The 13,023-nt window shown below is 35.7% G+C and overlaps 1 protein-coding gene across 10 annotated transcripts in view; it reads left to right on the forward strand.

Annotated features, from left to right (window-relative positions):
• Positions 1–13,023, forward strand: part of LOC110993442 (CLIP-associating protein) — a 30,692-nt gene that overhangs the window by 3,152 nt on the left and 14,517 nt on the right. For 8 of the 10 annotated variants that reach the window (XM_022259714.2, XM_022259712.2, XM_022259716.2 and 5 more), the window contains exons 2-17: positions 1,208–1,372; positions 2,851–3,039; positions 4,941–5,041; positions 5,577–5,753; positions 6,478–6,602; positions 7,047–7,160; positions 7,340–7,447; positions 7,944–8,027; positions 8,319–8,500; positions 8,912–9,034; positions 9,317–9,436; positions 9,740–9,867; positions 9,986–10,114; positions 10,406–10,539; positions 11,754–11,801; positions 12,343–12,444. In XM_022259714.2, coding sequence (XP_022115406.2) covers positions 2,851–3,039; positions 4,941–5,041; positions 5,577–5,753; positions 6,478–6,602; positions 7,047–7,160; positions 7,340–7,447; positions 7,944–8,027; positions 8,319–8,500; positions 8,912–9,034; positions 9,317–9,436; positions 9,740–9,867; positions 9,986–10,114; positions 10,406–10,539; positions 11,754–11,801; positions 12,343–12,444 — 1,864 coding nt within the window. In that variant the 5' untranslated portion in view covers positions 1,208–1,372. The remainder of the gene's footprint in view (positions 1–1,207; positions 1,373–2,850; positions 3,040–4,940; positions 5,042–5,576; positions 5,754–6,477; positions 6,603–7,046; positions 7,161–7,339; positions 7,448–7,943; positions 8,028–8,318; positions 8,501–8,911; positions 9,035–9,316; positions 9,437–9,739; positions 9,868–9,985; positions 10,115–10,405; positions 10,540–11,753; positions 11,802–12,342; positions 12,445–13,023) is intronic. The other 2 variants (XM_045633937.1, XM_045633936.1) reach the window with 2 other exon arrangements.

Genomic DNA, 13,023 nt, shown 5'->3' on the forward strand with positions numbered 1-13,023 from the left:
TAGCGAGCAGCACATTCGCGGCGCATTCGCCAGATGTGGACGCACCCTTACATAGATTTACTACTACAATGATTGCCAGTCCATAATTAACTATATCTCACATAGAGATATAAATTAAATGTTTCTTTGTTTCTATTAACTTTAAAGGAAATTATCAGTTGGACCAGATAATTCATAGTATACTTTTTCTTTTTAATACAGTTTGTTTCTTTTGTGTCAAAAATAATTTTAATTGATCACATAATAATATGTATTATTTAAATGTTATTAATACAGCTTTCTATTATGTTGTTGTTGGTCCTTTCTTGTCTATGTTATGTTTAAGTACTTATGTTTAGTAATAATATTTTATCGGAAGTAGGTTTTGATTCACTCTGTTCATCTTAACAGAGTGTTTTTTATTTTCTGCTACTGAAGAATCCATGTCGTTTTTGAGTTGTGTTGAGTGTGTATGTCGTGTTCATTATAATATTAATGAAACCCTTTTATTTCTAATACTTCACATTTATCTCGCCTTTTTTGGCAAAGGTCTACCATCATGCATTTCTGAATGTGCCACTCTGCCATGTATGATGTATTGTTTCCTAAATCTGGTATACCCACCTTCTAAATTGTCTACTATTGTGTTTATTTTCTGGCTACCAGTTTTATACTTCCTCCACTTTCCTGTGCCATGTGCCCCACTTATGTTTATTTATTTTTCATCACAAACATATGGTTGGTGGTCTCAGTTTTTGCACTTAAACTCATACTCGGTCCGTTGTGCGTCATTACAAACATATAAAATCACTATATTATATATCTATCTATTATTAACTAAATCGTAATGTGTACTTTTGTAAAAAACACTATACATTTAGTTAGCAACCGAATGTGTCAGACACAGAAGGCCAATGAGGCCTTTTAGTCACAGATACAGAAGTTTGAGGCCAAGGCCTGGTGCTGGCTTACTGCTAGTTGAATATTTTATATCAGTATTGCATATTGAAATGAGAGAATTGTTATAGGTATTACAAATTTGGAATAAATACTCACTCGCCAGTTTTATGTTTAAATGAGACAGAGGAATGCTGGAGACATAACTAAATCAATAGCACAGTTTTGACTAAATTACTCTTCTGTCTCTTTCTATACACAATTCGTTAGAGATACAAGAGTTTTCAATTAGCCTTATCAATAAACGTAACGTATAATCCTTTGATTCTAGACAAATCCACAGTGCAAATTATGCCTTGATGACTCTGTGATCTTAGTAACGCTAGTGTAGTGAACGAAGAAAGTGACGCTATTATTGTGTGAGTGAGTGAAATGGTGGTATGGATTGAGACTGGTGATATTGGTGTTTCCGGATTACATTAAAGGGAAACTAAAGGTGAGATTTTGTTTTCTATTATTATCTGTGATTCGAGGTGACTTCTTGTCATATTTGTGTAAAATGTGGTTTCCTTAGAATGCTTTACAGTCAACACTTGCGTGAACTTACTTATTGCAAACGTAAGAGGCTCGTTTGGACTATTTCAAGTAAGCAAAACCCCCAACGTGACTTTATACACCTTATCTATTTGTATGAAATATTTTACTTTATAAAATAAAAATAATAAAATACGTTTATTTTGGAACATAAGATCATCTAGGTATCACTTATTCCACGTCAATCAATTCGAACCTGTAGGCATCCCTACTCATCGGCAAAGAAGCAAAGGGTGTAGGCCGAGAGAAAATGCCGGCGTAAAATATAATAATAATCTTACTACTAGTTACTAGAGGTTACGGCTTGCTTGTCTGATACTCTTAATGCTTCAGTGAAGAGGCTCGCTCTTACAATTGAATTGCTAACATTAATGAGATTATTGATTTCACAACAATCTCCCTACTTACTGTAATTTTGTATATCACAGTCTTAACGAGGTTTCTAGTTTCTATTTAGTTTAAGTTATTTTTTCTCCTGTTTGCTTGTTTTTTTTGTTATGTGTCTATAGTTATGCCTAAGATTCGTTAAGTTACATATATAATATATTTAGTTATATAGTGTGTATGTGTATTTAGTTAGTTAATAATTAGTAGCGCAAACCAAATGTTAGCAATCATCAATTGAAATCAAAATGAGCCCTTTAATTTTTCTCACACTCATAAATTGTAATATCACGTTCCGTTTCCGCAAATGGCCAATAGTTTGTCTTCACTCAGATTCTTTATGGGTAAAAGACTTCTGTCATGAACCCACAAATAATCAACAGGTTTTTCTTGGTCCAGTGTCGTAACCCGAGACGGGGATCTCGGCTTGGGTCGCAGGTCAATCGCTAAAGGAACTAAAGGCCCATGCCTTCCCCGGTGTAGGCGGTTTTTAGCCTAATGCGATTTGGACTATTATTTGCTGCGCGAGTAATTTGTTGTTAGCTATCGTGATTGGATCATCCGGATCTGTTAGTTGGGGCCTCAAACGGGCTTTTTTAGTCGGAAAGGGAAGGACAATATGAACATCGTTGCCGCTGTTATTGTTCATTACTTTTCTTATAATATACCAGACGTTATTTAAGTAGATGCAAAAATAATTTTTATCGATATTTTTTCATATATACTTATGTATGTATTACATCTATGGCTATATGTTTCATTTAATTGTTTTTTGTACATTTTTGCTCAGTATGACTTATTAATATATCGAGTGTTTCATATTTTACTAGTGCCTTCAAGATTTGTTAGTAATTTAATTGCTTGTCCTGTAAAGTAGTGAAATTGCTTTTATCATCATAAATAAAAAAGTACAGGTCAAAGTCTCTATTAATAACCTTCACATTTTATTTTTAACGCTCTTAAAACTAGATGTAAGACTGTTTTCTCTCTTGTCAGATGTCGCACTACCCCCAGCCAGCGTCCCTAGAGGACGCGCTTCCTCTGCTGGGGAAGCCAGACCTGCGTATGCGTCAATTGCTGGGTGAGCGTTTGACGTCGCTCGTCAGACGAGAGGAGATCACCCACGACATAGCAGCCCCGTTGCTAGATTCTCTGGTCGCTTGGCTCAATGGAGGCAATTTTAAGGTAACATTTTTTTCAATGTTCTTGTTTCCGATAGTAGTATGAGTCACATTTACGAACTCTCCAATATGACAAGTTAGTCGCGACTCCACTACTCCTAATGTTGACTTTTAGTAGCTAATGTTTTAAACAATTACAGCCAGTTGTTACCCAGCTTCAAACGAAGTGTTTTATTTAACATATACTTATATGTATTTGAACTTGTATATATAGAACGTCAAAAAAGAAATACATTTTAAAATCTTATAATTTTACATTTAATGCCAGTTCCCAAATCCAAGGCGTAGAACTCTCCGCCACTCGTTTTAATCGCCAAGTTTTTTCTTTAACACGACGTTTAATGAGGAACTGCAACCAATTATACCATGTTCCATATGACATCTTGAATAATAAAGAATAATAAAATAAATTAAAAACAAAGATTTGTCCTCTATCAGCAGGAGGCATGGTGAAATAGGAGCACGCACTTACATACTCGTGGGAACAACACACAAATACGTAGTAGAAACAATTCACTCAATTCACAAAACAATATCACCGCATACACGAATTCAAGTACGACCAGTCACCACAAGTAGCACCCGTTCACCAGTATGACGCATTACTACCCATCGGCCCTCTCGCCATATTTTAGTGAGATAGAGAGTATTCTATCACCAATAGTTTCAACAGCGCACGTAATGATAGATTTTATGGATATATAGAGATCTATTATGGGTAACGTTTTTTTAATGTTATAAGGCCTATGTCAGCCAGTGAAGATGCCGCTTTTTTACGGTAAATGAATTTTTGTTATCGGTCCAGTAGTTTTTATGTGAAAACGTTACAAGCATACATACAAAAATGTTTCCTCTTTATAATGTTAATATAGATACACTCCAAAAGATTTTTTTCTTGTGGGACTGGTACCATACCGTTGCAAGTGGCTTCTATCACATCACTTTAACTTTAACTATAACGATTGTTTACTCAATATCTCATACAGTCAGCTAAACAATAGGTTCTTTGCGCACTCTGATTCACTTGGGGTGTGTCTCACGCATCATACGTGGTTTATATTAAATATATTATCCTTGATTAAAACCCAGGCATAAGAATAAATATATACAGTATAATTATAATTTTGTTAACCAACATAGTAATTAATAATATAAAATTAATAAAAAGATAGTTAAAACATATTTATAAATAGTCCCTGTGGTAGACTTTTCCTTGCTATATTGTAATATGTATAGTCCAGTCGTTATAGACATTCGAAATCGAAAATGTAATTTTAATTCCAAAAGTTTTCAAACTTCGATCAAGTGAGTGGTACATTGGGACGACAATAAATCTCATTTTGCAACCTTGTCCGCAGTCCGGAACATTGTTAAAATTGCAATTAAATTAATTTATGCTGTATGGTCGTGAAAAAAAATTCCAAAAGTTCTGCAAACTTGGGGAAGTTTTCGATATAATATTTCATATCACGTGTCAAATTTGCAACCAATTTAAGTGTACGGAACATTTTTTGTTATTAAAAATTAATGTTTTTTTTTTATTAAACTGAAGGAAAACGTTCCAAAAGTTCTGCAAACTTGACACCGGAAAAATATACCGAACGATTGTATAAATTTGCAACCTTTTACGTTGACCGGAACATGTTTATTTATAATTCTTTTTAATTCGTGGTAATGTTTTCGAGTTAGGTGGTCTCGGAATAATTACAAAAGTTTTGAAACTTGTTTGCAAACTTCGAAAACATCTATTCTGATGCATTTACAAATTTGAAAACTCATACGCGATCCGGAACTTCATGCAATTTTTTTTATTTTTTTCACCTTTGATATGAGGTTATATATTTATGGTTATCCGAACAGTTGGAGTGCGTCATGATATCTTATCAGTGTTTTTTTTATTTTCAGGTGGCCCAGAATGGATTGGAGGTGATAGCTGCGATAGCTGAACGAATGGGGCAAGAGTTCTCCCCTTATGTGCCTACAGTATTGCCTCATATTATAGACAGGTAAGAATAGAAGGGTGTACAAATTTTCGGGTGTTGACGGTTATCAATAAACAGCATCTTCCAATTTTATTTGTAGTTTTTTTTAAAAAGCAAATCATCAAACAATACTTATTTTTAAAAAAATATAGCAAATTAATTAGAATCTCTCCATATGTCACTTGCAACATTCCTGGCATCAGTATAAAGCGTTATACATCTTGGATCCCAAATCTCTAATATTTCTATCTCCGAGATAAAAAGGCAAATCGGCATGGCTAAAGATGCCGTGACACGTTTAGGCAACATCTGGAAGAAAACAGGAATTGGTATCAATCGATTCTTCCGTACAGGAAGGTGGTCGATTTTGGTTCGAGAAAGGCTCGATTGAGTTGTGGTTCTGGCGGCGAATACTCAGAATACTGAAAGAAAGCTGCGAAGTGCACCAATACATCGATCCTACACATCAGCTGCCGATTAAAGAAAGATATACATATTTGGGTTTGGCTGGTCGTGCACCTTCGTCTGAAAATAATTGATGAACAACATACCATTTCAGATTGGCAGACACGAAGGAGGGTGTACGCGTGGCTGCACGTGCGTGTATAACCAGCCTGGACGATTGCAAGGCTGTCGCTCCACGATCGTTACTCGCACGTCTGACGCCCGCGTTACAACACAAGGCTGCGCATACACGGGAGGAAGCTCTGAAGTGTATAGCCGCCTTGCTGCATACGTAAGTTTAATATATTAGTGTTTTATTATATGAGAAAACATATGTGTATGTTTTTAAAGGAGAAAACTAAAAAATACACAAAAAAGTGTTTTGAGGTCGTTGGCTTCTTGTTAGAAAATAGCAATTGAATAAGAATTCTTGTGCAAATAATTGTTTTAGTTTGTAGGACATTCACCTTTTGTAAGAAAAATAGCTACAGAAAGACGATTCTTGTGCAAAACATGTTTGTTTCAGTCTTTGTTAAAAGATGGCTTAAGCAAAACTAAAGTATTATATCAATGGAGACATCTTTCTTAATATGTAATCAAAGCCCATTTACATCCAACAACCTTAAATATCTTTTTTTTATATATTTCTAACTATTCATCTAAAACTATGTTATTGAAACCCCATGGTAAAGGACTTCTAGAATAATGAAAAATACTAGATATTATATTAATTATATGTATCTTATCTCTGACCCTAATGATCTCATATTAATGGTAACAATTTTTTTGAGTTTCATTTTTGTTTTTAACCGTAACGTTTTTCTGTGCCCAATAGTAAAACGTTTCGTTGGCATTCACGTGGTATATGTAACCCCCCCATACCCCCTCCTCAAATTTGTTACATAACACTTGAACGCTCCTTAGATGGTTATGGTCTCTTTCCTCCACAGGGACCACCCGGCTGTGGGAGTTATTGTACGTTGTTGTCTTCTTTAAATAATTAAATATATTTTCAGCCATGGAGCGAGCGAACTCCAACTTCGCTCGTGCATACCAAATCTGGCTGCGCTGGTCGGTGACCCGAATAGCGCTGTGAGAGACGCCGCAGCACAATTGCTAGTCGATGTTTATAGGCATGTGGGTAAGTGATTGAAATCGATGTTATTTTGATTTATATTGTAACAGTCGTGTTGGTATAGCCGATCCAGGGTGTCTACTTGAGATCCAGATCCAGGGTGGCTCTGCACCAATGGACTTTCTACTTGTATAGTGTGTGTCGGTGTGTCAGACACAGCTGATCACCTACATGCCTATTAGTTTGACATCATGAAACTAAAACAGAAATCGGAGGCTCAGTTCTAGTTATCCACAAACATTCTCTTGCTGAATTTGTTTGTCATGTTGTCGGTCAGAGAACTCAAAAAAGGTTCCCAAAGAAGTTTTTTTTGCGTTGGTTCTTCTTTTGTTGCTTTTGAAAGTCTTTTTGTTATTATTCTCTGTTTATGAAAATGGAAAAAACACTAACTTTTAAATTACCAAACAATGGTTTTTTTAAATGGACTGATATTTGATTTTTCTATTTCAGGTGAACGACTAAGGCAAGATTTAAAGAAAAAAGAACTGTTGCCAGCTCAGAAGTTGGCACTACTGGAACAGAAGTTTGACGAGGCCAGGGAAGCTGGCTTGCTGTTACCCTCAGGTATGGAGTTATTGATAGGCGTTGTAACTATGTTGTTAACAGAAATATTTCCACACCAATTTGTACCACCCTATAGTACTTGATTTATGTATATTTTGTGTGTTCTAGCCTAGAAGCCTTTGTCTGTATACAAAAACATGTATGTTATTTTCTAAATACCCTTACTTTTTTAATTTCAGCAAACGCGGTTACAGATGAGACTGACTTCGTATCACGGACAGTGAAACGTACAATGACAATACCTACGAGCAGAAGTAGGGATGGGGACAGTGGTGCCTCAACACCAGGTCAGTGACAATATATATCTGTTTAAGGGTAGACACAGTTCTTGAGTTTTAATTCTTATATAAGGGGATGTTTTCATTGATAGGTTAGAAACCTGTTTGTCTAGGTTTTTTAAAACAAAGTTAAAAACGGTCCCCGTTGCAGTGTATAATATTATTAATTATATATTACATAGTGCTTGTTTGTCATATGTTACCCAAATTGATTGATAATTCAGCGCTGTCATATTCTTAAGCTAATACACCACTTCTTCTTTTTCATGTAACACGGATCTGATCACATCTGGTAACAAACATCATCTTTAATAACATGTGATAATTAATAAACTCATCACCAAATAACACAAACATAATACACATACATCCAAGTCAATTGGTACTCATCATCCTTAATCAAACACTTAACGATTGTCATTATAATCAACAAACACTCATCACAATTATCAATTCTCATCACAATCAACCAACTTTCATCACTTTCAATCATGGCTCGAAACAGCATGTGAAGTGAAGCGAACAGTGGGCGGTTTATACAACTTATCAAGTCGAAAGCCACCAGTGAAACTGACAAGTGCGTCTAGTGGTAAGATATTTTGTTGTTTGAGGCTCTTTGCCCCACTATGGGGCATGGGGTACCTTGAGATTCAATTAAAAAAAAAATATTAGTGCCAAGTTCAAGTATAGGTTTGGAAAATTTGAAGTGACTTTGAATGCTGTAAATTTGTGGATTTCATGCAATATTGATGCAATGGTTTTGAAGAAATTTTGACTGTTTCTAAAAAAAGCCTCATTTAAATTATCTGCTACTTAATTGTTTTTTGTTATTTCTTTTTTGAAGTTGGTTAGAAAACTAATTGTATTTAATTTTATTTAGTCTCGAGCGCAGCGAGCAATTCAGGTGAAGCTGGTGCCGTTTCGTGCGAAGCGTTTGAAGCTGCTTTTGCCCATATTGCCCCAGCTGCTGTCTATGGGGCAAGGGGCTTGGAGGATCTGTTCCGACACGCGGCTGCTTTATTGGGGGACAGAGGGGCAGATTGGGAGAAAAGGGTTGATGCTGTATGTATTTTGTTTTAATGTACACTATTGCATTGCTTACAATTTTAACGATTTAATGTAAGTGTACACTAATTCGTTAGTCATAGTGTACACTATCCCAATAGTGATAGTGTACAATACCCCGTTAGTGATAGTGTACACTAGCCCGATAGTGATAGTGTACACTAGCCCGTTAGTGATTAAGTATGTATATTAGCCCGTTAGTGATAGTGTACTTTTTCGGGCCAGGTTTCCCTTTGCCTTGAAGATTCCAGTCGAGAGCTTGCTTGGCATTGTGACTTGGATCCGTCCAATTTTATGGAGCTGATGAATCTCTCGGGCCAGAATATTTCAAGGACGAAGGCTCTTTGTGGCATCCACGTTTCGCAATCAATGTCTAACGCAAATAATGAATATGTAAAATTGTTTCAGTTGAAGAAAATCCGTTCGTTGCTCGTTGCGAACGCGCACGTTCAGTATCCGACTGAATTCGCTGCACACCTGAAGGAACTGTCCGTGCCGTTTCTGGTTGTTATCAAGGATTTGAGGAGTCAGGTGAGAAACCATTTAGTAGCTTCAGCTTCAAGCAAAGAATTGGGTCCAGGTGCTTCAGACAGCTGATCACCGTCTTGCCTGTTAAGAAGTAGATATAATCTAGACTTTGACTTTTGGATTTATGGACTTCAACAGGTCCATTTGTAGCCCATAAATCTATTTATTTTTTATTATTCTGAATTTATTTTTAAATGTTTTTTATTCGACATATTTTTACATTGGAACTTTTTTTAATGGGTCTATTTTTTGGATCTAATTTTTTAATGCGCCTATTTTTTTAAGGTCGTAAGGGAAGCGTGTATAACAATAGCTCACATGGCGAAGCTGTTGAAGAACAAATTGGATCAGTTCTGTCTTTATATATTGCAAGAGGTTATCAATCTCATACAAAATGCGGCCAAGGTGAGTTCTTTTTTGTGTTTGTTATATATGTCTCAGTGTGTTTGTGTGTGTTAAACTATATTATTGTGTATCACTATCTATGTTAAGAATTTTCTTTGCGTTAGTATGAGTGTTGATATTATTTTTTTTAAAGTATAATTTTATTTTCACCTGCAATTTAAAAAAACTGACTTAAATTTTTTCATAAATTTTTGGCATTCTTAACAATAGCCCAAATTGATCTTCACAACCTGTATATGTTATTGTTTAATACTAATATGTAGTAAAATAATAAGCGGATGTTAATAATGTATATTATTTCAGGTGGTGTCTTCGGCGGGCACAATATGTGTACGTTACATAGTAATATATGTTCATTCGCCGAGGCTCGTCCCAGTGATAACGACAAATCTCACTACCAATAAGTCAAAGGAGATACGTTCTACGCTAAGGTGAGTGATACAGGGTGTACCAATTCTTGAAAAGCCGGCAACACACCGGCGAGCCTTGTAGAAAAAAACATATGTATATATATCTATAGAACGTTTGTCAGTAATAAAACAATTACAGCGAGGTCCTAGTGCTTCTGCTAGACAAGTGGTCCCCGGTGGCAATAGAGAAGCAGCATCAGGCCATCAGTGAGGCCATTAAGAAGGCGTGTGTGGATGCCGATAGTACGGCGAGGAATCATGGACGAAGGTATGTATATTAGTACCACCTATACCTATATTGGTACCACCCATTGTCTTTTACTTAAAACTATTCATGTTGGGCCAAAAATAACATTGTATGGAATCTTCCCATGATATTAAAAATATCTTCTGAGGTATGGTCAGCCTTAGGTGTCTTATCCTGCGTACTCGTTTATACGATACGCGTATACTTAGATGATACGTATACTCATGATACGAGTACACCTTTATGCTACGCATACTCGTGTCCGATACGCGTAAATACTCATACGCGACATTTAAGGAAATGAATTTTCAGAGCGTACTGGGCGTACAAGAAACATTTTCCATCGGACGCCGAGCAATTGTTCTTGAAGTTGGATTCGGCTGCGCAGAAGCAGATCGAACGAGAGAGGGTTGGGAGTGTCGATAGTTTGCAACATATTGGAACCGGTGAGTTATTTCTTGACTTAGGATCCTTCAAAGATACTTACCAATTCTTCAAAGGCCATGGGCATCACTTGACATTAGGTGAGCCTGTTGTCTGTTTGCCTTCCGTTAAATATGAAATCTACATTTAAATCTACTTCAAAAAAGCAGTTTTCTAAGAAAAAGGTCGGCGACACACTTATGAGCCCTCTGGTATTGAGTGTCCTTGGCCAGCACTTCCTAGTTTTTCGGTACATACCAACATGGTACTTGCTATGCTCCCCCATACAGACTGTTCGCTTTTCCGGATTAAAACCTGCAATTATTACAACTATTGTCTCTAAAATAACTACATAGACTCAACAAGAGTTTAGAGTACGTACGAGAGTAGAGTACAAGAGTTTTTAGGATATTTCGTTGAAGTTTCCAAGTTTTCTCTACATAAATACCTTCCTCATAGAAATGATTTTCCTAAGCTTACCTTTTTAGTAGGATAACGACATAACGACAATTTTGCTTTGCTCTCTATCTCTCTCACCATAAAAAGCTTCCTCAGACTTCAAGGTATTAATAAAACGAAACGAAGTTCGCGGTTGCTTTGGAGAGAAAAATTAACGGCAGTACCTAAAAACCAGTCTCTATGTGGTATCATAGCAAAATGTTCCATATGTTGGTATGTAAAGTTATTGATTATCTAGTTGATAAAAGGGCCTGGGTCTAGTGCTGGGCAGGCTACTTCTAATTAATTTGATATATTTGTTTTAAATATTGTAGAATTGTTAGATGACTTGTTTTTTTTTAAAAAAGAGTACCGAGAGGTTTTTACGCCGGCTTTTTCTCTCAGCCAACATCGTCTGTCTTCTTTGCCGAAGAGTAGGGATGCCAACAGGTTCGAATTTAATGACGTGGAATAAGTGAGACCATGATGACCTTATGTTCCAAAATAAACGTATTTTATTTTGTAGATATTAGAAAGGTAGCCTTATTATAAAATCACTTTACCAATCGAAGTTCGCAGGGGCTTGAAGAAGTCTCTTACTCCTTTATGATAGGCTGCAGAAGGTTTTTATAGAGAAAATGGAATAAACAATCTCTGGGGTGGCATAGTAATGTTCAATATTTTGGTATTTTACTAAAAAGGTAGACCAAAGCGAAACTAAGCAGGGAGCTAGTAATAATAATGATTAATTAAAATGGCAAAGGAAATTATAAATAAAGGTTTTTAATATTTTTTTCAGAAAGAAGAGCCCTAACTAGCCCCAGGAGTCCATCAGCGAGTGTTTCTGGTGCGTTTCATTAATTTTTGTTAATATACAACTTATATAACTAGAAGCTAATTTGTTATTTTGGAAATTATTTAAATTAAATGTACTTAAATTTTAAAATTATTGATATAATTATTCAAAACATTCCTGAAAATTAATTAGTAATGTAAGTTTAAAAAACTTGTTTTACATTTTACAATTTCATAACTAGTTCATTTCAAATATTTAAAAGTATTTGAAAGTTTTATATTTTTATTATTAACTTTTTAAATAAGGTATATAGCTAAAAATAATATAGCTCAATTTAAAATACTTTAAATTAGTATTAAATTTAATTTAGAATTGTTAACAATATACAGTTTAAATTTGTTATATCTTTCTTGTTATTATCCAACTTCCTTTATCCACTCAGAACCCCTTCACTTCCTTTTCCAAATCTCTCCATCCATGGGTATTTCCTTTCAACCGTCTTCCAGGGCCCCCTCTTCCCTTAGGCCCATTAATTTTAATATTAAAGTACATTTAATTCAAAATCAAAATTGTTTCCACGCTGCTGGGATAGCATCCACGGAGAACTTGTCAGCTTGTCGAAGTAATTCATTGAGGCGAAGACGCGCCTCGCAGGAGCGACCTCCAGTGTCTCATATACCAGTGTCTGCTAGAGGTGCTTATCAGCTATCATTTGCCTTAATCTGTCGTATGGATATATGGAAATAACATGGTTATTCCATTTAACCTACTACTATTAAATAGATATGAAAGGCAACAGAGGAAACAGATGTTCGTCCAGCCAAAATCGACTCACTTTGGAGAATTTGAATCCATCCAAATCAAAAATATTTCAAAAACTGCTGACATTTTGTCATTTCTTTTATTCGCCTATTTTGTGGCCCCAACCTAAACGTGACCACGTGACATATGTCTAAAATGAAGATCGTTCATCTAGAATCGACTCACTTTGAGTTCCGGTATGAATTCGAATCCATCCGAATTTAATATCTTTGGACAACTGGTGTCATATGCTCGAAACACTTTTAAGGATTCTCCACAAATTTGTCGATAGGATGGTATCCTGGAATTTTTAGGCGGCATATTTTTTTATTGATATTGAAACTACGCTATAAGTTAAGTAAATAAATCAGTGGCGCCTTTTTAGGTATGGGCCTCAGCTCAGGGTATCTGTTTCATGATTTGTCAATCTAATCGGCTTCCTACACACACCATTGTGTTGGGTATAAGACAC

Source organism: Pieris rapae, chromosome Z (assembly GCF_905147795.1).
Source record: "Pieris rapae chromosome Z, ilPieRapa1.1, whole genome shotgun sequence".
NCBI lineage: Eukaryota > Metazoa > Arthropoda > Insecta > Lepidoptera > Pieridae > Pieris > Pieris rapae.